Here is a 27755-nt window from a genome sequence, read left to right on the forward strand (position 1 = left end):
GGCCTTGGGGCTACGGGCTAAGGAAGATCGGGTGGGGCTTGACCCACGGTGGGTTGTCTCTTTCGCGGATGCTTGTGGCGTTATCAAAGTCGTCACCACCGTGGGGTGACGCTTTTCGCGCGTTCTCCGAAGCCCCTTAATTGTCATCGGAGGGGCCGCAAATTCGTGGTTACTTCTTAACCGTGCACACCAGCAGCACTTCATTGGCGGCGGCCTAGCTTGCTTTCGCCGTATTGGTGAGAACCTGGGCTCTCCGAAACAACTCTTTAGATCAAGGGTCCTTATTGAGCAGGAGCTAAGACTCGTTCGTTGTCGCAGCTCCTCTTCAGGGCTGTGTCGTAGAATGCTCGGAATGGAAACCATGGACTGCGAGCGGTATTAAACTGGGCCTTGCTTGTCAGCCCGCGGGTTCGCTCATTTTTTACGTTATCGCAGCGTGATCTGGTATCCCACTTAACTGTCGCGCGCCATCTGTCCGCATGCTTCTTAAATACGGCGCGCTGCGATCCCTTTAGGTCTAGAACTACTGACGTGATGTCGGTGCATGATGCCTCTAACGTCCCTAACATGCACTGGTGCCCTGTCGTCATTTCACTCGGCCGTTTGACCCCTGTCGACGGTCGCCGATGCGGCTGGCGTCGCGTCATTACGTCACACCGGCAGCTGTGCCAGGGCCTTCTGTGGTGAAACTTGTGCACATACATCTCACTCATCTACCCATTGTTCTACGGCGCCTTTCATTTAATCAATCAAATTAATTTTCCGTTACATTTCAGAGCAATCAACCCTCGCATTGTAGCGGTCTACGTATAACTTTTATTGCGAAAGCAATACTACTTTCACTTTTCAGCCCTTCGCGTAGCGAGGCGGTAGATACCATTGACCTTTAGCGTGACCTTTGGCGCGCCGCCAAGCACAGCTGGGCAAAAACAGAGGCCCCAACTCGCGCCATCAACTCGCGAGGCGGTAGCTACCAAACGCGGCCTAACTCCCGCTTCCTCCGTGAGGGAGCGCTATAGCCGGAGTGACGTCATCCCATCTGCCGCAAAAACAGGGGCCCCAACTCGCGCCGTCAACTTGCGAGGCGGTAGCTACCAACCGCGGCCTAACTCCCGCTCCTACCGCAGCTACCGCCGGGGTGCTACGTTGGATACTATAGGAGGTGGCCTAGCGGCAGGTGGAACCAACGCAGTCTCCAGGGATGTTTTCATTTCTGCTGGCGTAAAGAATGCCGTTGCAGCCGGTGCCGGAGCGGCAGTTGTACATTCTGCCTTAACCTCACCCACAACCAAGTATATCGTTGCAGCCACGGCACTCCTTGCCTGGCTACTAGTTATACATAGAATAACCAGGTAGCACCCCGCAATAAACAACTGTTGAACCCTATGCCGTGGCCAGAGTGAATCACTGCATAACCATAAGCATAACCACAAGCACCACAACCAGCTACACCACCAGCTGAACCTAGGCGTAGCCATCTATTGCTTTCGCAATTATCAGGCTTAACCAAGCTAAGCCACTGCCATTTTTTTTTCGCACAGCATAATCCTGAACGCCGCAAAGAAGTGTGCCCTGCGTAAGTAGCGCCGCAACACTGTCCGTTACAAAGGCAAGACTAAAAAGTCGCCTTTTGCACGGCGTTCTCGTAGGGGCTTCCAGCCAGAACGCTTGCGTTGAGGTTAACTGATGCGTTTGCAGTGGTGCAGCGCATTCGGGCCTGCACAGCACGCTGTAACTCTACCATATAGTTCTTTCAACGGCTCACTAATTCGCTCGAGCCAGCGCCGCAGAAGCGGTCAACGGTGCAAGGATGCGGGAAAAATAAATAAATAAAATACGTTTTTGCATGATCCCTGGGAGGTGGACCCGAGCTATATCCGACAGCTCAGGAACAAACTGAGCTCCGTTGTTACACCCAGTACTCGTCTGACGTTCCTAAATTTTGCCTCATCAAGCGTTCAGGGAACCGTAACTCCGCTGCGCGGTCGATGAACCGTTACTACCGAGTTCTGCGGGCCCGGATCGAAGGGCTTGGTTTAGAGCAGATCCAGGCTCCTGCCGTTCAACGAAAAAAAGAAAAGGTAACCGAAAGGGTTTAGCTTCCCGCGTCTGGCAGGTGAAGGAGTCTATAAATGAGCCGCCAGAACAAATCAATTCCGAACGAGTTTTACGCCGAGGAAGCTTTAAGAAGATGTGCGTGATTTGATAAAAAGTGGCAACCCAAAAGTCGACCGACAAGCGCTGTTATTTGCAAGGGTGGAAGAACGGGCTAGTTGGTAATTCATGTTGAAAATCAAACTAGCGCACTTCAAAACAGCGCTGTGTTGTCGTTCTCTCTCTGTGTCCTTGTTTTGAAGTGCGCTAGTTTGATTTTCAACAAGCGCTGTTATTGTTGTTGTGGATTCATCGCAAATTACATACGTTCATTTGTTGGGGGGGAGGGGGGGGGGAGGCAGTGTCTGCAAATATTCAATGCAACCACACGAAGAAATAACGCTTGAAGTTCTACTTAAAAGAATATGTGTATGAATCCAATGCCTTCGCGGAAGCGCTCATTAGATGATGCGTTATCTGTTCGTATATAAATATATTTTACATATATACTATACGTCACGCAAAGAAGTATTAGCAAATATAGCTTGCCGGAGACGCACTACAGTAGATGTATACCGGTTTTGCAGGACCCTTCCCGCACGTACGCATTGACAGGGATGGAGGCAATCGCGGTCACTGCGCCTGCGCAGGAGGGGTCCGGTATAAGCCGGTGTACGTTTGCTTTAATCCGCTCTGCTAAAAGCCTCTATTAATGTAAAAACCTCAAGTCTGGGAGGCTATGCTGGTAGCTAGAGTGCATGCAGGCAATGAAAGTCAGCAAAGTGAGCGCTTCAATGCAGAAGAGTGCGTATGAAAATGGAGTGAAAGAAATCCTTGAAGGATGAACCGTGCATAGCTGAAGTCCCTGGACTAGTTCATTATTAATTTGAACAGCGCGAATACGAATACAAAGGACAAGTACAGTGGCTTTTTTAAATATTGTCCTTTGTCTTCGTATTCGCGCTGTTCAAATTAATAATGAATAAGTACCAACTCGCCCAACAAAGTGTCTTGGTATCCCTGGACTAGGTTGCGACCTAGGGTACCTAGGCGCAGCAAGCGAACGCTGCTGTGTCGTGCCAGGAAAATTACAATAAAACCAATGAAGAGACGTGCATATGCCAGAATAGGAAGCACTACAGTGAATCTACAAACCACGGTGCATCTACTGCGTTTTGTTCCCTTTCGGCTGCTCCACGGAAGGCGAGCCAAAGATACAACGACAGAGGAGTGAAAATACTCTCTTGTGTAGAGAGGAGCTTAATGGGCCCAGTGTAACTGCCGAAATGGCCGAGCCAGTATTATAAAGACACCGAGGGCAATATATATATAAAACTATTGTACTTGGAAAAACTTTATTCGGCCTTTTGATGCATTAAAAAATTCCCGCCACTCACTTCAGTATCGTGACGTCCGCACCGAAAAGAATCCAGAGATCATCACTACTCTAAGATGATCGCAAAGTGGCATTGTTGTAGTACTTGACATCTGCGACCAAACAACCGTGTCGACCTACAGAGCAAATGTATTTCACTATTTGGCCAGTTCCAGCTTACAAAAGATGAGTTGGCAGCTGAAGTGGCGTATCAATCTTTAGAACGCCGTAATCGATCAGCACACACCACTTTAAACTACTTATTTATCGAAACACGACGCGTATTTAGTACAATTTCTATACATTATATTGCGAGAAAGATTGCCGTTATCAATGCAGCTGGGCGGCTACAAAACCATGCAGATTTCCTAAAAAAGAAAAACGGAAACAACAGGTCGTGGCTGCAGATCTTTACTCAGGCGCCTCCTACCCCCGTTCGTGATTATGGCTGTGTAATGTCTGCTTGTCTGATTTTCTTGTTTTGTACATTTGCATCTATGTCCGCTACGTTTCTTTCACTTCTTGAATGGCTTTATGACCTTGCTTAGCCATGATGTATTGTCTTCCGTGTCCGCAACGCATCCGGCTCGTGCAATTATGGAAAACAGCTTCCGGCCTAACAAGCAACGTGCTAGAGAAGCCTAGAAAAGTGCACGCACTAAACAATGAGCACATAACCCGTGCAAAAATAAAACAATAAGAATGAAAATGGCACACCGCCGACAAACACTGAAAGCGATCGAAAATGTAGTAAGAAGCAGCTTTTTTTAAATTTTTCTGCGACTGAAAAAAAAAAAAAGTGGTGGTGGGGGGGGGGGGATGTTAGTTGGAACTATTCTCCTTGTTTTTGCAACTGATATTGAATTTGCTGACAAATTCTCAGCCAATCTTTGATACTGCAAATGCCGCGATGACTCAGTTGTTGTTGATTTCTGTATACCTGGCACATAGCCACGTGAGGGAGAAGGGATTTAGCCATGGTGTGGCACAGAATTACAACGAAAGTAACATAGTGATTTCAGGGGGAATCAGCCTTTTTTATAAAATGTAGCGCCCTCTAGGAGTGGTTGAAAATTCGTCTGCTACTGGTTGAAAACATCCTCGAGGGACGCAGCCGCCTGCGAACTGGCGATGTGTGTTCATGACAGCTACCGCCATCTGACGCATACACCTGTCACGAATATGAAGTGTGCACCCTTCCCTTCTAGGCCTCAGGTCATCCCCATTAATAAAGGTTTATGAATGAATGAAGGTCCCCAAGATCAGATCCGGCTGCGCCAATCGCGGAGGGTTGGTGATTCGTTTTCAACCAGGGGAGAGGCGCGCATGCGCAGAGCGGCCTTGTGAAAAGGCAGTAGAGGCACGATGCGATAATGCAAAATTGTGGAATGACGACAGCGTTTTAAAATCTGGCTCCATCGAAGTGATACGAGCACAGGTGGATAGATAAATAAGATGAGAGAGAGGGGGGGGGGGGAGAAAAAGAGAGAGCTAGCGGCCTGTTTTACACACTGTTTTATAGGAGATAGAGAAATCAATTTTAATGGTGGTATTTTTGCTAAACGTATCACAGAGATGAAACAATCTATCATCATGCTCTGCCAGTCTGCTCGACGACGTGTGAGGTTAAGCACCTCACAGTGAAACGAAGCGTCGCCGTCTAACGTATACGTAATCTTATTCTGGAAGCTATTATTTTACAGGTCTATATATACATCGAGTATACAAAGGTAGCGTCTCGACGGGCTGCTGCAACGGCTACTACGTAAAATTAAATAAATGTAAACGAGACTGCAGTAAAATTATACGCTTTAACTTTATACAAAAAGCGCAAAGTTTAATTACATGTTATAAAATAACGAAGAGGGAAAATTCGCCGGCATATGCTGGGTAAACATCAGTCCGAACATCGTCTGCTTATCATCGGGCGCCGGCTATGAGCCGACAATAAGAAGTTGACCACGGTTTGGTGTTGGGCCCCCCAAAAGACGGAACACTTACACAGGACTCGCTCTAAAAGAACGTGTTAATATTGTCATGCACGGCTGCCAATATTAACATGTTAGTATTTTAGTACTGAAAGACAGTGAATTCCATTTAAAGCTAGGTCACGGATGCGAACCGTTTTCTAAACCTATTTTTGTCTATTTCGCGCGTGAGGATGGTGGGCCGTTTCTGATAACCCTAACGAACCCGCACTCAGCCCTCATGCGTATGCGGGCCGATTGCCCTTTCAACACAACAAAGGGGGCGGGGCGCTCGAGACACCGCAGCAGACTGCTGGTGAAAAGTAGGCTTAGCGCCCATTGGAATATACATGGAAGCGAACATTTTCAAAACGGTTTTCTGATTTCACGGAGCACCGATGATGTCGCTTTTAGTACAGGCAACCATGACCATCCTAGAACAATTGTGAAAATATGAAACGCCATTTCAAAGGTAAAACATTTAAAAACACCGCAAAACGTATGGGGATGCGAATTGGAAGGGAGACCTATAGAAACATATATGTAAACACCCCTTACCGTCTATATTTTTCTCGTTTCCCAGGGTATCAATTCAGGCTATAAGGCCGCTAAAAGCTGGCGAGTGCTTTGAATAAGTATACGTTACAAAATATGCTAAGTCATTACGGAGGCTATTTGTTTAAAACGCCTTTAAATATATGTGTTGTGAAGCCATATAGTACTGCCGACTTGCTCGCTATCCGCTCCTGGTTTCTCCAAATCGCTCAATCTTCTGCGCAGCCTGATATGCTGCTGCATGTAGTAAATTTTCTTACTAATACTGGTCGCTTGAATTATGCAGCCTAGACAAAACTATACATTCACAAAGCACTTCTCAAACGTCATGACAAGGGAATGAAAGAGAAAGGCCCATCGTAACACGCGGTGGAGCATAGGACGCTATAGTACTCGAGCGCAGACGACGCCGGAGTCTGCGAACTGACTTGAGTGAGTAGACAGATGGTTTTGGTCGTCTGCTGCGGCGCGTGGCCCGTTTATCATGCTGAGTCAGGACAGCGATGAAGCTTAAAAGAGGCAGAGGGAATGTAGCCTGCGCGGCATGCTGTCGGACGTGCAACAACACGACAAGCTGAAACTATTGCGAGAAGCACCCAGCGGATAATGACGTTTCAGGGGTATGTCGGTCTTTACAATACACATATATCGGGGAATTTTAATATAGATGGACTTCAAAATAAAGTATCATATTTTGTCACACTGTTTCTTCAAGACGCTTGCTAAGCTTTAAACATCGGCCGCATTTATATCGGTTCTCTGTGAAACCAGAAAATTGTTTTGGAAATTTTCCTTCCATGTGCTTCTATGGGTCGTGCTCCCGACTTGCACCCCCGTACATTTCGCAGCGTTTTAAAAATACCCTACATCTGTAATAAAATATTATATTTTAACAGCCTGTTCTAATATGTTCATGCATGGTTACTCTGCACCGAATAACATCACATCACAGGCGCGCAGTGCAAGGAAATTAGAAAACTGCATTGAAATCTTTTGATTCCACGTATTCCTATGGGCGCTAAGCCTTCTTTTTAGCCCCAGTCGGCACAACATGGCGACAGTGGCGCCGCCGCATCTTGTTCACGCCACAGATCGGCGTGAAAGACGAGGAGCCGCCCACGGCCGGCGCTACGGCCATGGCCACTCGGCCTGGCCGCGACGCCGGGAGTCTTCGGACTTCGGGCGGGCGTCGCAAGCGCAGCGCACAACCCGACGGTAGAGAGGCCGCGCCCGGAGGCGCCTTGTCAGATTTCTCGAAGCAGACGTCGTGCAGCGCCTTGGATTCCAGTGGTCCCGATTCGGGTCCCTGGCACCACACCGTAATAGTCGGGGACAGCCTCACGCACAGCAACGCTGCAGGCGGCGGAACCGAACCGCCGTTAGGCAAGACGTACAGCGTGGCGGCCAGCAGCGACATCGCGGACAAGACGTACACCCTTACTCACGGCGTCGGTGACTCCACTTATACTATTGCCAATGCGGCCCCGATCGCATCGCCAAGCCGAGAACCTTGGTCAGCAACACCAGACTCGACGTTTGTGTACCTTTCGGAAACTACCGACACGTACACTGTAACGTCATCGCCCAGGAGACATCCGGAACCGAAAGAACGAAGACGCCGTTCACCACGCCACAGATCCAGGAGTAGAGACAGACATCGGGGGTCAACCAGTGGCCCTCTGTTGCTCACTCGTCGGCAACTGCTCTGCTATCCTCTGGTGGCGTCTGCCGTTCTCGGTGCACTCGCGACGGTTCTAGCCGTCGCGCCTCTTCATCGCGCCGCGTTAGCCCGGGAAGAGAGCAACGGACAGCTATTTCAGCCGCCGCGCTTCGGCGGCCTGCTCTCCGACCAGCATCCCATTGGAATGAGCAAGCGGTGCTCTTCAGCACCTTGTCGAAGAGACGCGGCGTATCTGAACCGTTGGCTGTCTACCAAGGAAGCCTCGCCCTGCAAGGACTTCGAGAGCTACGCGTGTCTCCGCTGGAGACCTCGAAACGCGGGCGCACGCTCGGCCGACCAGGACGAAGTGTTGCATCTGGAACAGCAGGCTTTTCTCTGGCTCCGCAGCAGCAAGCATCTGGGCCCGCTTTTGGACAAGTGCATGCGCGATCGGCAGGACGGAGACGAACAGCTCGTCAGGTTCCTCTTGCCGGCAGCCACGCTGGACGCCTTCCCGTACTCGGGTTCTCGTGCGGGCTCCGTGGTCATATGGCGCGCCGCTGGCCGCGTGCTGATTCATTCCGGGTGCGCGGCGCTGCTCTCGGTGCACGTGAAAGCGGACGGGTCAGTCGCCCTGGGACTACCGGACACGCTCAGCGACGGCAACATGGACGCCGCCGAGGCTGCCTACCGCGCGCTTGCAAATTCTGTTAAGGGACTGAGCGGCGCAAAGGTCGAAGGCGTCGTGCGATTCGCCTTGCGCGTGGAGCGCGCCGCGTACTACGGAGCCAGCAGCACTGCCGCCAAGATCGTCGCTTCCCAATTGGGCGAGCTGTGGGCTTTTGTTAGCCAAGTGCGTCGAGGACTTCCCAGCGGTGCGACGGTGACCATCTTGTCGCCGAGCTACATACGACGTCTGCGAGACATTGTGAACCGATCGCCGCCGGACGCCATCCTCAACTACCTCGCGCTGAGGCTGCACTTCCGGGCGGCTCCGCTGACTCCGCCGGGGCCCCTGCTTGAGGCGTACAGCCGTCACACGGGGCGCCATGAACGCTGGCGGCAATGTTTCGGTGTTGTCCTTGATTTCGCGCCAACTCTCGTACTCGAGGCCGCTAGGAGCGTCACCGGCGCCTCATTCGTCACTGAGAAAGCGGCTGAGTTGGCGAACGCCGTGCGCCACGAAGTTTTAGAGCTCATAAGCGAAACTCCGTTGCTGGGCGAAGCCACGACACACCAGGAAGCCCTACGCAAGGCACGGATGCAAGTGTTCGGCCCACCGTGGTCACAGAACCCGAAGGCAGTGAAGAACTTCCAAGAGTCTCTTCCCCGGCCCAGGGCAGGACAGGCCGCGCTACGCTCTTGGGCGGCCATCGCCTCGTACGAACTCGAGTCGCGGCTCACACGTGAGTCGTGGCCCGCGCTCTGGGCCCTGGAACGCACGTGTGTATTCGACGCCGCGGTCGGAAGACTCGCCCTACCACCGCTCCTGCTGAACGAGTCCACTCCGGGCGGCATCGTCGGGGCGCTGCAGTTCTCTCGTGCTGGAGCCAGGCTCGCGGCTTGCCTGCTTCACTCGCTGCTGGCACTCGAACCCACGGCGCTGCCGTCGCTTCCATCGACCGCCTCCGCTCACGTACGACAAGCCCGGTCCTGTCTGGATGCCCAGAGGCTCGGCAACAACAACGCCCGCGAAGTTCTGTCCGCGTGGGCTGGCCTGCGCCCCGCTCTACAGATATTCAAGCAACGAGACGGCGACGGCCTCTCGCTCCAGGGCCTTCCGCAATTCAACGGCGTGCAACTGTTCTTCGTGTACTGGGCACTAGACCACTGTAGCACCATGCAAGGACGCAACGGATCTTCGAGGCGCAGTGCCATCATTAACGCGGCCGTTGCGAACGAACCCGTGTTCCACGAGGCGTTCCTCTGCACACCGCAGAGCCCGATGAACCCGCTGCCACACTGCGAACTGTGGCGCGCTGGGGGAATAAGTCAGTGGTAGCTGACGCCGCGTACGCAATGGCATCGTGCAGGCACCATCCTTTCTCAAGAAAACGAGAGAAACCTACCTAGTCGTGGCCTCCTGCGCACCCGAAGGCACACGGTCCGGGAGCGGATGCATTGGTGGATGTGCGAGATCACCTCGTTGTGGGTACAGTTGTCCAGGGAGCGGCCGTTGACTTCGAGGATCTCGTCTCCCACTTCCAAGTCGGCGCGGTCCGCCGGTGATCCTGCCACAACACAACACCATGCACCGCTGGCATCGACGACGCGCAACAGAGGGCGAAGAACTGCACTTTATAGCGAAGCCAAGAGAGAAGTAAAAAAAAAGGGGGGGAAGACCATCTCCTTTTTACCCGGGACTCCCGCGGGCGAGTGCACGCCACGCCAGCACGTGTTGTCGGAGCCAGCCCATCGATCCCGACCGGCACGTGACCCCCTCGGCTGCCGTTGCTGGAGAACCGATAGTGCGCGCGCGCGCTCACGCCGGGGCTTTGGGCGCGCGTGCGTTGTGTGACGCGGGAAGCCGAGACCGGGAGAAGGAAACCGCCAAGCAAGAAGGAGACGCGGGCTTTAAGACCGCGCTCCTCTAACGGTCCCAGCTCCTCTGCTATGCTCGCCATGAAAACCGAAAGCGTCTTTTTTTTTTTTTTCGCACCGAGGCCAAAATTGTGGGCGACCTTCGCAGCGAATGCGCGCTGTTGCGTCGAGTCATGGTCGAACGCGCTCGCGCGCGCGAGTCCCGGGAAAGCCCTTGTATTGACGGCGGTCGTCACCGTTCTCGTCGGTGTGTGTGGTGCGTGCAGACAAAACAAAGGCAAAAAAAGTCGCGCGCGTTCCGAGCGGACTCCCCTGACGTACCGTAGAGCCGTATGCGCTGGTCGGTGGTCTCCACGAGCACTATGACGTATCCACCGAGGTCCACCATGGTTGTACGCTGCTAGGAGAACGCCGGCGGGCCTGGACGGGGCGACGCCGCCGCGTCGAGCAGCATCGCCCGCGTGTTAGGCCTAGTGGGGCTCTTCTCTTACCTTGGCGACCGCTGGCCGTGGCCGGCGCTGCCGCGCCCCCTTTGGGAACATTGCGCATGCGTGAGGCGTGAGCGCCGCCTTAAGGCGTCGGGCAGCGCGAAAGTTCGACCGTTTAGGCTATGTATTGCCGATCCGAGATCCTGACATCCAGCGCGCCTCTTTAGAGTCAGTTCCGATAGTGACTTAGAAGCAAACATCAAGGAACTCGATTTTTAATCGAAAAGAGGCTTGCTGATACTTTTTATTCAAGCAGCTCGTTGTCTATATATATAAAAAAAGCTTGCGGGTAAGACTTTACGGTGCACGTTTTATGGTATCGCATTATACAGATATTTGCCTTGCTTTGGTGCTGTAGTGTGATTTCGATTTTGTATAATTGCTCCTAAACCTGATAAGTGACAGAAAATTCCGTTATATTCGCGTCCCGCAGCGCCCAGCCAGACCAAGGCGGCGCTGTGTCCAGATGCCAGTGATGCTAGACAGCACAATAAAGGCACAAACGTTTTTATTTTGCTCTCTGTAGACAATTTCAACAACGCTCAACAAGCACCAAAGGAGGAGGGAACACGTAACAATTTCGCTTCACCTGCAGCCTACATGTAACTCTCTCACAATAACGGAAACAAGAAAACTACTCACGACATGCAAAACCATTAAAATAAAAACGAGAAAACATTTCCCGCAGTCGAAATCTTAAAAATCATAGCCACCGGTCTCAAAGCCAACGAAGATGTTGAACATACATAGAAAAAATGCAATCAGGATTTGCTCTGCCATTCCGCATATATGGGCTCTGCCCTCAATGCAATAGCCTTCTAACAGAAGTGGTTTATACATACATGCTCAGCAAACTATTTCATTTCTCTAGAACGATTTAAGGCTATACACAAGCTTGGGTACATAAGTACATAATACATCGGTTGCACACTACTATAATGCACTACTGATCACGTCCACTCCTGGATTTTGTGAGCCGAAGCCGTAATATACAAAGAGCTCGCATTTGAAACAAACTGAACAAATGAAAACAAGCTATAGTAGTTACCCTGGGACACAACTGGGTTCACACCATAATAATAAAAAAAAACACGCGTAACCGACGAGAAACGAAGAAAGCAGAGCAAAAAGGCAAGTCACATAACACCATTCGTAGCTGCAGTTGATCATGTTAAGCGATAAACCGCTTTGTAAGGTTTTAAAAATGGCGATAACTGGTATAGGATACATGGTGTCACTAACGTAATGCGTACGAAACGATGCACATAGCGCTCGCACTTTGACTAAGATTAGAGAGTAGGTAGCAAGCACCCAAAATGCAGTAAAAAAAAGCAATCACCGTACATAAAAAGCTACACCGAAAGGCACCATCTACTGCAGCGCTATCACACCATGGCGCTAACTGTATTATCTTTGTTTTTTTCTTGCTCTCTTATCACAGCGTATCAGAAGGCGCACCGGAGGGGCGGCCAGTGATAACATCTCTGCCGCCGATAACGCAGTGCAGAATCGAGTAAAAAAGGAGCGCTTGCGAGGGAGCGCGCCTTGTTCAGAAGATGGCGGCGCTGACGACGCGAGATGCTTAAAAAAGAAACTTCCAGTTCCCATTGAGGTTGAGAGGACTACAAGCAGCAATTCTTTTTTTCCGGCCTCAAAAGAATTGCCGAATGCAGTCCGCTTCCCCAAACCAGCAATTGTATGTAACATTACGGTGTTCTGAACATACTGTATAGCAGCCAAGGTCTTAACACAAGTACCCTTTTCTTTTTTTTTTTTCATGTGAAACAAACATGCCCAGCTTGCACGTTGGAACAGGTGGGCCTTAAAAATGAACACATGGTTCATAGGTGTACACTGTTGCAGGCACAGCCAGGTTATTGGAAGCGAGACACACGCCTAGAGAAGAGAACCACGAGAACGCTCGCGGCCTGTTCCTTGTCTCGCGAAGTTTTCCTTAGAGTCCGAAACATGCCATCGTGCTCACGTATGGCCGTACGTGCACCGGGCAGTACACCAAGGTCTTGCAGTTATATACAATTTTCGCTGGTCCAGCGATTTTCATCTCGTGCAGGCCGCAAACCCTGGAGAGACTCCGGATGCCCATCAAGCGACACGTGAGGACGCGATGTCTTCTCGGAAGATGGCTCGCAATGGTACATGGGCGGATCATGGCGGACACAGATGGTCTTTGAGTAGAGTCAATTATAAAGTCGCTTGGAACTACACTCGGGCACTTTGAAGCACGCAACAACACAGAACGAAGAGGAGGACGAACAGAGAAGCCTCCATGCTGCCCTGCCAGTTCCTCTCCTCTTGGTTCCACGTTGCGCGACGCTTCGGCGACCCTTGCGTGGCGGTCAGGTCGTCCTTCAGATGGGCGGCGGTCCCTGCGGGTACCGCAGCATGGGATCCAGCGACCGGGCGAAGTTGTTTGTGAGCACGCAGCTGAAGTCCTGCTCGGACATGGGTAGCAGGCTGGCCGCGCCCAGCAGCACGAGCAGCAGCAGCTGGATGGGCAGGGCGGTGCGCGCCACGCGACCCCAGAAGAGCGATGACCAGGGACGCGCAGATGCGTACGCGCTGTCCAGGAGCAGGGGTTCAGCGGAGCTGCAAATGTGGCAGAGACAAAAAAAGGAAACGAAGCGGGGTTGAGCAACGGACAGACTGAAGACGATGCGCGCTTGGCAATGCGAAACCACTGGAACGCGACAGTGGTTATTTCAGCATTCCACCAACCGCGTCTAATGTTAAAACCCACCGCTAAGTGGCGCCGTTTCTGCCGCCGAAGGAAAACGAAAATGCGGCGTTGAACTCTAGCAGTGACGAGACCATACTACGACTTCGGTTTGCTGTTTTTGTCTCGGCTCGGCCACAAGTCCTAGCTGTGATTAAGACTTAAGAACATCGTCATTTTCAAGCACCTGTCATACGAGATGTCACCCTATTATGTTCTCCACACCATCCAGTATACGGTGTCATATATGCCACTTCCTCCATTTACGATGGTGACGACTTCTGTTCCGTCGCGAGAGGTCATTTCGTTTCACAAGGATTTCTAAGATGCCTCAAGCAGACACGAAGCGTCTAAATTTGTGCGTGAAAAAAATAAAACGTGGCAAAGGTTCAATTCGAACTGCTTATAACTATAGCGAGAGCGCCCGGCGCGGTTTTTGTGTTGCCTCCGAGATATCGGTTGGACGGAGTACTGTCTCGGAAGCCGGTGCACTTGAACAGGTGAGAAAAGTTCGCGGACACACAAACGTAAGACGATTTTGATCGACTCTAAAGATCAGGATTAGTGCTTACTGTTACTTTGACTCGCGAGGCGTTCCGAAGAATCGCGTAGCCCTAAGAGCCGCAAAGTACGGCCTTCTGGGAATAGTACTGCGGCGTCGCCATATGACCATAATTAAAAACGGTGCAGTTGTCACTACTATAAAGCTGAGCGAAGCGCCCTGAACAAGCTCGTCGAACGACTTTCTCTCCTGCCAAACGTGCGCGTCTGCTTGGATGCACAGTCGGCAGCAGAACCCGTATTCAGAGTTTGCGTCGTTATCGAAGTGTCGCTATGTCATGTGACCTCGAGTCATCTGATTGGTGGAAACGTCGGAACATGATGTTGCCACCTCTTCCGGTTCCGTAGTGAGAACACCCGGTTCCGGAGTTTCGACCAATCAGATGACTCAAGGTCACATGACATATAGCGACACTTCGATAACGACGCAAACTCAGAATATGGGCCCAGAACTTTACAGGGCGCTTTGTAACATGCAGATGCCCTCGTGCTTGAAAGCATTTTAGACGACCACTTTGGGCTGTCAATATAGGGCAATCCTCGCCGCGCCATTGTTACGTCACGCTGACATCTGTCATTAACCAGGACAAACGACATATGCGGTTTTGATAGACAAATAAATCAACAAGGGAGCAGTATCTTTTTAACACCATTCGTAGCGTAGCCAGAGAAACGATGTGTCAATATGGCACATCTCCGCGATAAGGATTGTTCCTGCAAGGTTCCTGCTGAGACTTTTTTCTACTGCGAAATGCTAGATGCAGCCCCTACACGCACGGCGACTGCGCTCGGGTGGGCGGTTTATGAAGCAACAACTTCCTTCACTGCGAATGGACTCAGCTATAGTGCCCTGAGCAGTTTTCCTAGCACCATAAACACATTCACGCCCACTATCTCGATACCGCGTGGTTTAGCAGCCCAATTGCAGAATAACAATGGAAATCAACAATTTGATCACATTTATTATTTAGCTCCATGGCCCACGCTCGCAGCTCCGTACTTCAACGTGGTGATTTTCAGAGACACGGGAAGTTCAGAAGGTGGCGGAAGAGAGACACGGGCATATATGAAAGAACAGGAACTAACTTCAGCGGATGAAAAAGGACTGCAAACACTATAACGGTCCCATGAAGAGGCAATAAACACTGCAACTCGAAAACCATTCACAGCTCGGCGGCCTGGTGAAAAGCGCCAAAATCCAGCGGCTGAAAAAAAAAAAAGCCCACTGAACGCACTGTTTCGTGCGATGCCGTGTAATGAGTACATTTAACGGTTAGCAGCTGAGCACAATGCGTGACGCAACCAGGCGTAAACGTTCCTCACGCAGTGGGCTTGCGCTACAGTACATAGCCGGAGGTAAGCGCAAGTCAACGAACTGCCAGACAACGGAGCGGCGGGTCCGGATGAGGCCAATAAGAGGAGGGAAAAACACTCGGCCGGAAGCCAAGCAACACGGTCGCCGCCGTATTTTTGTTTCCCCACTCTTATCGCATTCCTCGACTCCTCGTCTTGGCGTCACGGGCAAAACCGCGCTCATGCTGCAGAATGGGTACACCAGCCTTGAGTGCTGCTCAAATAGCGGGAACCGCATGGCCGTTTCGGAAACACCTAGACCCCTGGCACTGATTGGGTGACGAAGCCGTGGCTCCTATGAAAGCAACCTCAGCTTGACTCAATGACTACTGGACCTCCAGATTGGCTGCATGACGAAACTAGTAGCTATAGTCTGTTTGTGCGGATAGTGGCGTTGACTATTATCGACGGCCGTATTCCGAGTCAGCGGCGTTCTCAGAAGTCTAATTTTTGTCCTCGCCTGAATGGTGAAAAACATCGGAACCGGAAGTGGTTACAATCAAACTGACATCCGGTTCCGATATTTCCACCAGTCAAGCGACTCGAAGTGAGGGCGAAAACGACACCTCTGAAAGTGATGCAAACTGGGAATATGGGCCTCGCTGTGTGTTGTGAAATATCCTAGACCACGCTATCTTGTGAATGGACGCTCGCTGCTTTAAAGTCTGATGATAATAATGTGCTGACCACCGACCAAATGTAAACTGGAAGCTCATCGAATGTGGTCCCTGGTTGTCAACGACAGAACCGAACGGCGCAAAACAGACGAGGAAAAGGGAAGGCAGCAGTACACCAATCGCGCGTAGCACTCTTGATGCAGCTGCGGCGATCTGCCATTCAAAGGCAGACCATGCTTCGCGGTTTCAATAAACTTACGTCAATATACACTTCGCTGTCCGAACCATGTGCGCCTTCCGACGCGCCACTTTCATTGATTGGCTCGCGGTTGATGGTGTTTGAAGGTCACGAATGACGCTGTAGTTAAGAGCTCTGGGTAATTTTGACCACCTGGTCTTGCTTTACTAGGCCTTAATGATTTCGCTTCTTTCCACATCGCAATCTCCGTCTCACGACATGTGTACGAAACAATTCGAACTCAACGGGGACGACACAGGCCGAGGTTGGCTTTCAGTAAACAGTGGTCGTTTTGTGCGTGTATCATCTCGCTATGTATTCGCTTCTTTTTAGGCGTTCTGAAGAACAACTTCGACAACAAAATTAAATGTAAATGTGCTCAAACAAAGACAGCAGCTGCAGTATCAATTCGCGCGCGACACCGCCGCTAGCGGGCCTACGGCACTGCGTCGCATTACGTTGCATAATGACAGGCACGCCTAGAGGCGGCGACGAGTCTGCCGCCTGTTGCCAACCTCGGCCACTGCGGCCATTACTCGAGGACACAGCCAGGCGAGAAACGAATCCTTCCGACGTGGCAGCGGCATCGAGGCGGAAAACTGAGGAACGACCGGTGTGATGATATAGGGGAACGCTGACGGCCGTGGCAAAGGACGACGTGTGACAGAAGTAAGGGGGAAAAAAGAAGAGGGGGAGGGGGGAATGGAGGAACTAAAGAGATGGAACGATATATCACTTTTTGTACACTGTAAGTGACGGAGTCTGCTGCCCTAACTGCCATATCAGAAAAAAAGAAAAGAACAACTAACGGCTGTTTATTGTGGTCGCGACTTCAAATCGTGAGAAGCAGCACTAATCGGTGTTTTACGCCAGGATTAAGGCGTGGGAATGAAGGGGGGGGGGGGGGGTAAATGCAGTGGAGGCCGCACGGGTGAGGTCAGGAGTACAGTGCTTAGGTATGATAGGAAAATAACAGGTATAGGGGCGTGGTATATGTACACGGAGTGGCTAGGAAATGGCGCACATGCACCGTTTTGCCGTGCAAAATGCAGACTTCGCTCGGCAGAAGGACGACGCTTTTGCGAAAGACGCACCGACTCCTCTAACCACGGAGGATTCATAAACATAACTGTAAGTACGAGCCTTTCTGTGTGTCAAGCTATCAGTGCGACAGCCGCCAACACATCAGGCTTGTATTTCAGCTGAATGGAAATTGAAATAAATAAATAAATAAATAAATAAATAAATAAATAAATAAATAAATAAATAAATAAATAAAGCGAAAGAACGGAGAATACGAATAACCCAGACATGGGAACGGGGTTCATCAACTAATGCATATATCGCACTGAGTTTCGGACGCAGGCTCGGGGAAAAAAAAATCAAGCCTACATATTGCCCGCCGGCGCAATTACCGTAAGCAACGACTGAAGGAACAGTGCTTTCTTAAGGCAAAGCCTTTAATGGCTTATATTCACGGCCATGACCCTGTCCGTCAGGCCACGAGAAGTGTCACACTTCTTCGCGAGATCCTGCGGGATACCGCGAGACCGTGACGTCATCCCACAACGCGCGATGACGTGAGGAAGATAGTTACGGTCGGCATTCGGGCCTTTTCTAAGGTCGTGACCTCCACTGTACCCATCTGTTTACAAGCACCCACTCATCCACCCGCACCGTTACCATTGCCTGCAGTCGACGCAGGAAACGGCGATCAAGTCTCCGCGAGGTAAGTAAAGGGGGGAAAAAACAAACAAATCTTAATCCACTGGTTCATTGCACCGAGTCGAGCGTGGCAGCTAATGAAAGCGCGATACCACTGCATCGTCTCGGAATCCACCTTCAAAGAAATTGCGATGAAGAGACGCCGCAAAGCCCTTGAGCACCTCCGCGATGGAAGGCACGCCCCATTCACCCCATACGTCGGAGGAGCTATCGAGGACCACACAGGAGTTAGTCCACCGGCCAGTAACCAACACTACATTGGCGCCTTCTTTAAGACAAAAGTTATTCAACAATGACCCCGGCGAAGAGATGTACCGTCACTGCCGAAGCTCAGCGACCACTACCCATATCGTCATCATCATCATCACCAGCCTGATTATACCCACAGCAGGGCGAAGGCCTCTCCCATATTTCTCCACTTAACTCGGTTCTGTGCTAGCTGCATCCACTTGACCCTGCGAAATTCTTAACCTCATCCGCCCACTTAACTTTCTGCCGCCCCCTGCTACGCTTTCCTTCCCTTGGGATCCAGTTTGTTACCCTAAGCGACCATCGGTTATCTTCTCGTCATACCATACCCATATCGTATGGTATGACAATGTCCAGAATGTTCTGACGTTCGAAAAAGGGCTCAGGCTCGCAGAAATTCCCATTGCCATCGCTCGGCCAACCACATCCACTGGGTCCTCCCACTGTCCCTCGACAGCGCGGCCGTCGCTATGGTCTGGCCAAAGCTAGGAGAGCTTGTCGATGCAGTCCCGAGATCTATATCTAAGCTTTACGGCAGTCGACGTCATATGAACCAGCGCCCACCTCGGCCACCGTGATTGTGGTGATTCCAGATACCCGCAAGATGCCCAAAGCAAAAGTTCACACCCAGAGCTTTAAATAAAAGAGGTGCTCAAAATCAATCAATCAATCAATCAATCAATCAATCAATCAATCGAAATAGGTGACGGCTCAGGCTGTCGCAATAGGCAGCAAGCGGCGAGTTTTCACGTCTCCTGTGTGCGCTCGAAACAAATCATCCGCAACCGTCTGGTAGAACGCGCTATGCGGCACGCGGATTCCGTACGAAATGTTCCGCGATTGGAAAGGAATCTCTGCCGAGAGCACGAATCTCTCGGGACACTTCTTCGGCCGTTCCGCGATTGGAAATGAATCTCCGCGGAGAGCACGAATTTCTTGGGACACTTCTTCGACCGTTGCCGCCAACGCCAACGAAAACTGCCATTTCGAGACGGCTCAGATGCAAACATTTGGAGTACTTCCGGTGCACTGAGCGGTTGCGATCTGGACGAGTGGAAGACCAGTGCGCGAATTCGAAGCTTCCGTCACCGCGACGACCGTGGGTGGCTCTCTGGTCGGATCCACGTTCGACGACGTCACTGTCGTGATACAAGGCAGCGGAAGTGGTGACAAATGAATTAACTGTCTGCCTGTCCGACTGACACGTGGAGGAAGGAAAGCTTAGGAGAGGCCCTGACGTCATTTTTTTTTTTTTTTTTGAAGCCGGCGCGGCCGCACCGCGACCGGACGCTGCAACGTCTCCCCTCCTGCTTTACCCTTTCTCCGCGACGCTCACGTACCTAGGGACATTAGCAACGCTGTTGCTAGTGGCCCGAGTTTTCATAGCAACAGCGTCGCCGTTGCTAATGGCCCGACTTGGCTAACCCTAAATTTTGACGTCACTTCCGCCACACTTTCTCCAATGCATTGGGAATGGCGAGGGCCTCCCCTAAGTTGTTTCCTTCCTCCATGGACTGACATGAAACGTCCCCTCTCTCTGAATTCTCGAACAGTCCCCGCATTTTTTTTTAGCAAGCATGGCAATCGGCAAAAAGTCTCTATCAGTCAAACTGTTCAAACGGTTGGCGCGTATGTTCTGTATGCAGCTACATGTCGACGTAGAGACGAATTAAATGAGGCAGCATTCTAGGTGACGACAGCCGCGCACCTGGTACCGCACAGGACTATACCGAGCGTTTCGGGGCATTTTCACAAATTCTTGGAATTATAGAGGGCCAAAAGAAAAAAAAAATATTTGTAGGAAGGAACTTTCTGCCACGGCGAACAAATATGTGGCAAAACTCCTGTAATGACCCAAGTAAATTAACAAGAACTCACTAATAAACTTCAATTATCGCAGTTCGGTGGTTAGGCCTATACTGGAGTTCGAAGCCGTGAACAAGTCGATGCCATAATAGTTTTTGAAACGAAGTGAAACGAGGCCTTGCAGCGCGAGGAATTCCGACCAATCCGAAGCCTTTTCCGTACGAAACCGAAACTGAGCTAAAGAGACGAGGAGGAAGCTCGGTACGAAAGCGGTTTCCGGTGAAGACGCCAGCAGTGGTCGTGGCGCTCAGTTCGAACCGCTAGCGGTATTGCGCCACGTCACGTACTGTATTCTTTTGCCTCGCAGCTTGGTGCCAGAGAAATGCAAGTCATTTTCAGCTGCGTTGTCGTTATTTCTTTTACAGCGACGGAGCGAAATCAAGTGCATGACACTTGACAGTAGTGATAAGGCAGTTCAAATTTGGTGCCACTGCCACTGCATCACGTCATCACCGGAGGTCGCTTCCTGCACCGAGCTTCGCGTCTCTTGCGCTCAATGTCGGCTTTGTGCAAAAAAGAAAAAAAAAAACAAGAAAAAAGTCGAATTTCCTCGTGCTGCAGGGCTTTAGAAAACGAGCCTCTCTCGAACTCCTCGTTAGGGCTAACCAGGTGTTCGCTCTCTCTCTCTCTCTCTCTGTGTGTGTGTGTGTGTGTGTGTGTGTGTGTGTGTGTGTGTGTGTGTGTGTGTGTGTGTGTGTGTGTGTGTGTGTGTGCGTGCGTGCGTGCGTGTGCGTGTGTGTGTGTGTGTGTGTGTGTGTGTGTGTGTCCTATTCACCGGAATTAGCTGCATAATGACTGAAAAAAAAAAAAAACCCCTACGCTTTCCTCGGCCTCGCGGAAAGTTGGGTTCTTTTCTTCATGTATGTATTTTTGTTTTGAGCCCACTACCTTTAGGAATTTTTGAAAGTGTTCGCTGAAACACCTGTTATACCGGGTGTCCCAGATAACTTGAGCTAACAACGGCTGCAACAAAACGAAAAAATAATATTTGAGACAGGCGAGAGAAACTAACTGCATAGAGCTGTCAGCCGTCTTAAGCACCATAACGAGCTTTTTTTTTTTTTTTCGCAAGTAATATAATGGTTAACTAATTTAATTCTCCCACATATTACTAAATACTTTAGACAATAAATGGGATTTGCTAAGTTGGAGAGCGCCTTCAGAAAGCCCCATTCCATTATTTGCGATAAGGAAGACCTCACGTGTATCTTTTTTGATCCGAGCTGTAACGAAAGCCCGCGAAATACAAAATCACGTGACTAGCACATTCGCGCGGCACGATTGTGCTGCTCTCAATCACGGTTAGAGGAAACGCAATCAGCTGCGGCCCCTTTGCAGCGACAGGCCAATATGTTGCCGGTGGTTTCCTCGCAACCGCTAACATATCGGTCCTTACAGAGGGCCGCCTAGGCGCGGCAGCCATGCCGCAGCTGATTTCGTTCGATAAACCCACTGTCGAGGGCAGCACGATCACGGCGCGCGATTGTTTTGTATTTCGCGGGCTTTCTCGAGCGCTCGAAAAAAAAAAAAAAAAAAAAAAAAAAAAAACTATGAGCAAGGCATTCCTTATCGCAATACTAATTGGACGGTGGTTTCTGAAAGTGCTCTCTAATTTTACAAATCCCATTTGTTGTCAAAGTCAAAAGTTGCTAATTTAGAAAAAAAAAAGTTTTTTTTTATTTAGTAATTTGCAAAACAAACAAACAAAAAAATCTTTCTGGTGCGCAAGACAGCCGGCATCTGTGTGCAACTGGTTTCTTCCCTGGCCCACCCCAAATATTCATATTTTTTTAGCCCATGAGTACCATGAGTGAAGTCAGTTGATAGTTTAGATTTGGTTCAGCGCATCCAAACCAACGGTGTGCCAGAATCGCAAAATCGCGGGTGCCGCGTGACGCATGTGAATGACGTCACCAATCCGCGTTAATGCGAGTTCCTGCAGTGAGTGACCGAAACACGTACTACGGCGGGGGTATCGCTCGCACCACTGAGCAGCAACAGGAAACGGGTAATGAACATGATCAGGTTTCATACGCAGTTTAACGGAATGCTTGCAAAAGCTGTACGCAACAGCGGAAGGGTGCCCAGAGAGCACATGTTCCGCACACGAGCCGCTTATTTCCAGACGTGGTCCGCTTTCCAGGCCTCCATACACCACGCGCCTGCCTGAACGTACGCGGGCGCCAGTGGCACACTGCATCCGATGTGGAGCCGCGATCCTTGTGCAAGTACGTGCGTGCGCGTTCATTATTTCTGCTCTTCCTTTGTGCGTAGTACGTAGCAGCTCGACACCGCGCGGATGGGCATCCGCATTCTCGGGACGGTCAACACAAAGAAACGCGCCGGTAGACACGCATCGTCGGTCCTCCAGTATAGGTATCCCGTTTCCGCTCTCCCATCAGTTCTTCCCACATGCTTTTCTCTTCTTTTTTTCTATTCACAGAGATGGGGGGGGGGGGGGGGGGAGGGAAGTGAAGGCAAAAAGATATCGCACGGGCTCGGGGTTCGGACACCCCCGCTACATGCTGGCATGTTTTTCTGAGGTGCGACGGCGTGCGCACGCGCATCGGCTCAAATGGGCTCATTATAGAACATTCATCATCATCATCATCAGCCTGACTATACCCACTGCAGAACGAAGGCCTCTCCCATATTTTTCCACTTAGCCCGGTTCTGTGCTAGCTGCATCCACTTGACCCCTACGAACTTCTTAACCTCATCCGCCCACCTAACTTTCTGCCGCCCCCTGTTACGCTTTCCTCCCCTTGGAATCCAGTTTGTTACCCTAAGCGACCATCGGTTATCCTCTCTTCGCACTACATGTCCTGCCCATGCCCATTTCTTCTTAATTTCCACTAGAATGTCGGTAACGAGTTATATAGAACAATACATTCTACTTTCCAATAGACAGATCTCGTATAGCGCGACCTGCTTCCGAGCGGTCAGTGCGGACACAATGATTGGTCCAGGCGCGGAAGGCGTGCGCGTTGATGGCTAGCAAGTGGCGCCTTCAGGGCGATTGGCGCATGCGCAGCGGGTTTCCACGGAAGCGGATCACACTATGTTATATCTTTAAAAAGTAGTAAAGTATAACGCAATTCGCTACCGTGATCAGCTACTGCGCGCAGCCAGTGCGTATGTGATGATTCGAAAGCATCAGGAGTGCGTGCCTCTGGTCAACATGTGGCGCCATCTGGCCTCGCTAAGGGCGATCTGTGCATGCTCGCAGTATAAATCTCTATCATAAAATATACCATGAGGCGGTACGCATTGAACATTCGCGCCTACTTCGTTACTCCTCGGCGTCAGCGCCTCCGTGGCCGCCGCGAATGCGGCTGCTATAGCGCAGGCGTAGATGACGTCATCTGCGCATGCGCACGTGGCAGCGGTACACGCCGCGCTCGAAGTCTGCTGTACGTGTAAGCAGGGCCTAATACAAGCATGCGTCCATAAAACGTAGGAGCTTTATTCACTGGAGTTTATTTTTTCGATATGTCAAAACAGTGAACGATGGGCACTCAGCTGCAATGATGAAACACGTTTGCTCCAAGGGCAGGTTAAGGCTTTCACACATGAGCAAAAAAGGCTGCATCCTGCTCTGTGTGGGTGCAGCCTTCTAGCATAAAAAAATGCATCCTGGCCATTCTTATCAAGGTCTGTTAAACGGATATGAATACAGAGTGCATAACATAGATAAAAGTTGTAGGTAATCAAGTGAATTCCCTGTCTTATACAGAAATGGCCACACGTGATCGTGCAATGTATACGTGCACTGCTTGAGAGGTTTGGGGAAGGGTACTCACATCAGCCCCGATACATTTTGCATCATCACAGTGAAGCCACTGAAGAGCACAGAAGGTTTCCTTCATTCCTTTCTCAAAACTGGAGAGACTACCTCTCTGCTGCTAAACTCTCTGCTGCTAAAAAGGCGACTGCTTTTCCAGAGGGACTCTTGTCTAAGGATGTGCGAATATTTGGAAATTTCTGATAGGGAATCAAGTAATCTATCTCTGATTTGGTGAACAAATCAAATCTGCTGTTCGCTTCTCAAATAGCCTTGAATAAGTGGCACGAAGCTTAAATAACAAGCCATGTCGTAGGAACATATGGAACATCACAGTTTTTTTCTTTCTTTTTATAAAAGCAATGACCAGTTGAACGCTGCTCAGCATGTTGCTGCAGTTGGTTTGTGAGGGAAAGAGGGTTCAGCACTGCGATGTCCACAATTTTCGTACATATGAAGTTTAAGACTGGGCGACAATACAGGCAGCACTTTCCCTATCCTACAGCTTTTGCGTATGTGTACCATTTCAATATTTTTCACCCAATACACATGCAAACCTTGCTGCAGGGCTTGTCTGCTAGACTGCCTGTAACTTGCTTCGGTCCAATAAATGCTCCTTCAAGTAGAAGGCTCGTACCTGTTCCCCTAAACCTGCTGTGGTCACACTCTACACCGCAAGTTAGGTGCTAAAGCTACGGCAGCTGCCATGCAGGTATTGAAAACCAATTTATATCACTACACCTGCCAACCTGGTGAGATCAAACATCAGATGATTTGCACCAACGAGATAGGCTGGCCCCCAAACCTTTAATGTAGTTCTAATTTCAGTTTGAAATCACCTCTGCCGCCATGAGACATGCTGCTGTTGCATCCACATGTTGTACAAAATGTAAAACATTTGCCTTTTCTCAATTTCGCGGAGCCCAGAAATTCGAAAGTATAACATTGCAAAAACTTCTGCAAATGTCTCTTCTTGGTCTTTGGTAACTTTGCACAGTACACAGCAGGCGGCCTAGCTTACCCTAAGGCTACACAAACACGAAATGGTCAAATATTTAGGGGACTCCCCCAAGGTGGAGTAGATTTGTAATAAGGGAGTAATTACTCATTGCATCCACCCAAGCGCAGCCATACGGCTACAAAGGAAAGCTATACAGCTTTCTCAGAAACTTCGTAGTTAAAGAAAAATTCGTCCTGATCCGGGAATCGAACCCGGCACCACCGTCTTTCCGGGGCAGTCGCTCTACCGACTGAGCTAACCAGGACGGTCAGCAGATCAGATGGTAGGGCGAGAGTGAATTGGTTCCCATTTCGAGTTATAGATCAATTCGCTCTCGCCCTATCATCTGATCTGCTGACCGTCCTGGTTAGTTCAGTAGGTAGAGCGACTTCCCCGGAAAGGCGGTGGTGCCGGGTTCGATTCCCGGATCAGGACGAATTTTTCTTTAACTACAAAGTTTCTGAGAAAGCTGTATAGCTTTCCTTTGTAGCCGTATGGCTGCGCTTGGGTGGATGTCGCTGAGTAATTACTCCCTTATTACACAAACATGAAATGCAACTAGCCGAAGCTACTTTGGCTTGACATAGCTTTGATTGGCTGCTTAGTCGATGTTAGCGATGAGGCCATTGATGGTGATGCTGGCTATTAAGACACAGCTGCAGATTCCACTGTGCTTGTTTCGCAAGAGGCATTCTTGCACAGGCAGAGACAACCAGGAGATATAGGGCAGTAGCCATTGGAGAGTTGAATAAAAATATCGGGAGTCTGTCAGGCGGATGGATCGGGAGAGTTAGTGGGTATGTATCACATTTGTCTCACTGGTCATTATTATAACCCGATTAGGCTTGGACAATGATGGCACCGCAAATAATGCTCTCTTCCAGTTCTAAAGAGCAAACTTCTCATCTAATAGTGCCTTTAGAACAAAATGGCTACCATTCTCCATACTTACGCTTAAATGGCACTGGTTCAAAGCTACATAAGTGTGTGTGCTTTAAAGGTATGAAGATGTCAAAAGCCTCGGTAAGTGCTTTACAGGTATGAAGCCATATGTCAAAAGTCCACCTAAAAAATGTAAGCGCAACATGCAGCTTACCTTGACTCTTGGGCTTCCATTGTGGATGGAATTATCTCTTCTTCGAAGCTTCCATCATTCTGGGAAAGAAAAAAATACAGACATTTTACAGTCATAGTTCCGACATCTACAGTGAACAAGACACAGAGTGGCCATGCTTCATTTTGCAGTCGATGAAACAGATTCCTAGGTTCGTGTTCTGAGTTTGTATCGCCATTGAAAGTGTCTGATTGGTGGAAGCGTCAGAACAAGATATCACTCTCACTTCCAGTATTTCCCCAATCAGATGATTCGAGGTTGGGGAGATGGCGACACTTTCGATAATGATGCTGAGAAATGTGTAGGGAAATTTGCATTCAGCCCCAAATTAAGAATGTTTTTGCAGCGCCTCGCACATTCATGCTGGATTATGCTAACCTAATGCAAATGCGAACAAACCTAACAAATCACTTGTCTTACAAACCCCATGAGGAAATTGGGAAGGACATATTAGTATATGAAGCCAATGCTTATCTAAATTCTCTGCTCATGAATCATGCTAGGAATGGAATTTACCTATGCACAGCGCAATTCAACAGGAGGAAGCACTCAAGGAGAAATGCGGCAAACAAAATGGCCAATTCAGTCAAAATGTTTGACTTCAAACTTTTTTTATAATCCTCAAGTCATCTGTTCCAAGAGAAAAATTTATATAGGCAGTAAATATTTACAAAGTAACGTGTTTTGGTATGTGATAAACGAAAATTGTGAGGAAATAGCGCTTCTGATCATCCCAATACAAAGTGGATTTCAAGGCTTTTGAAGATGCAGCACTGCTATATTTGTGCAAGAATGAAAAGGAAATATCAGAAGACCTGCTGGTTGCAATGCCGCATTTTTGTGGTGATAAATGTGGTAAATAAGAGAATGAACTTTAAGGCTGCTTTTCTCAGCCTTTGCTTTTTCCAAAACTATTACACATTCCATCAAATTTTATGACAGCAGAATGATTGTATCCCTAAATGTTTTTTTATGAGTATGAATAGCCCTATTGCAGTGAATAGTACTTTGGCATGTTGAAATAAAAATTTTCCACTTTCTTAATTATTTATAGCCTTGGGGATTATACTTTATATGGGTGCTAATTGTAATAACTGAAGAACTACAGCAAGTAACTTGAAATAAAATGATAGGTGTACTGCATAATGCTGAATTCATTTCTTAGCGCTTTTTTTAACATGGCTGGTCCCTCACCGGTATCAGGTTAGACTGGAGCAAGTCCTTGCGAAGGGCACCAGCTCGGATAGCACACAGTGCCAGCAGAGACTGCAGCAGGGCAAGCACTTCGCCCGCCTCCTTCGTCTTCTTTTTGGGCTCATCGTGCAGTTGTTCAGCATCAGAACCACCTTCGTAAGAAGGCTTCGTGTCTTGTATGTTCTGGAGCGCTTTCAGCCGTGGCAGGAACCGATAGAGTTGGTCTTGGAGCACCTACAGACCACAGAGAAGAAGGCAGTTCGGTTTCAGGCAGAAGCTTCTTATCTTCTGTATGCGGATATGTTTCCTCTCGTTGAGATAAGGATTTCGCTACAGACCTGAACAGTGAGCTATGGCAGGCTACAACAGAAATTGACCCGCCGCAGCAGCTTATTAGTTTTAGCATTCAGCTGATGATCCCAAGGTGACTGGTTAGAACATGGCGGTGGAAGCCATATTTTAATGGAGGTGAAAGACAAAAACGTTCAGATGCTCTGTGATGTCAGAGCATGCTAAAGAATCTCTGGTCATCTTAAATGAATCTAGCGCACTCCACTACATCATCCCTCATAGTCTATGAGTCATTTTGCAATGTTAACTCCACAATTTATTTATTTCTGCACAAACTGTACTAGATGTC

General features: G+C 49.6%; 3 protein-coding genes across 9 annotated transcripts in view; 1 reads left to right on the forward strand and 2 right to left on the reverse strand.

Moving 5' to 3' along the window:
- The window catches only part of sdt (MAGUK p55 family member stardust), a 55042-nt gene extending 44364 nt beyond the window's left edge, over positions 1-10678 (reverse strand). Inside the window, exons 1-2 of one of the 2 annotated variants that reach the window (XM_084582572.1) lie at positions 10514-10678; positions 9721-9882 (exon numbers count right to left, since the gene is read on the reverse strand). In XM_084582572.1, coding sequence (XP_084438698.1) covers positions 9721-9882; positions 10514-10580 — 229 coding nt within the window. In that variant the 5' untranslated portion in view covers positions 10581-10678. The remainder of the gene's footprint in view (positions 1-9720; positions 9883-10513) is intronic. The other variant, XM_084582571.1, reaches the window with a different exon arrangement.
- Positions 7128-10277, forward strand: LOC146176258 (uncharacterized). The gene has a single exon (XM_084580730.1). It carries the CDS (start codon positions 7128-7130, stop codon positions 9651-9653), a length of 2526 nt encoding a protein of 841 aa, XP_084436856.1. The 3' UTR covers positions 9654-10277.
- A 492-nt stretch (positions 10679-11170) lies between the features above and the next one.
- LOC146176259 (uncharacterized) overlaps positions 11171-27755 on the reverse strand; it is a 326256-nt gene continuing 309671 nt past the window's right edge. For all 6 annotated transcript variants that reach the window (XM_084582578.1, XM_084582580.1, XM_084582576.1 and 3 more), the window contains 3 exons: positions 27116-27349; positions 25904-25962; positions 11171-13287 (listed from right to left, as the gene is read on the reverse strand). In XM_084582578.1, the coding sequence (XP_084438704.1) occupies positions 13050-13287; positions 25904-25962; positions 27116-27349 (531 nt within the window). In that variant the 3' untranslated portion in view covers positions 11171-13049. The remainder of the gene's footprint in view (positions 13288-25903; positions 25963-27115; positions 27350-27755) is intronic.

The sequence above is a fragment of the Amblyomma maculatum genome, chromosome 10 (assembly GCF_055883805.1).
Source record: "Amblyomma maculatum isolate TAMU_Amacu chromosome 10, ASM5588380v1, whole genome shotgun sequence".
Taxonomy (NCBI): domain Eukaryota; kingdom Metazoa; phylum Arthropoda; class Arachnida; order Ixodida; family Ixodidae; genus Amblyomma; species Amblyomma maculatum.

Excerpts from the sequence above, each read along its gene's own strand:
- LOC146176258 (XM_084580730.1), top strand. The coding sequence starts at position 7,128 with ATGGCCACTCGGCCTGGCCGCGACGCCGGGAGTCTTCGGACTTCGGGC.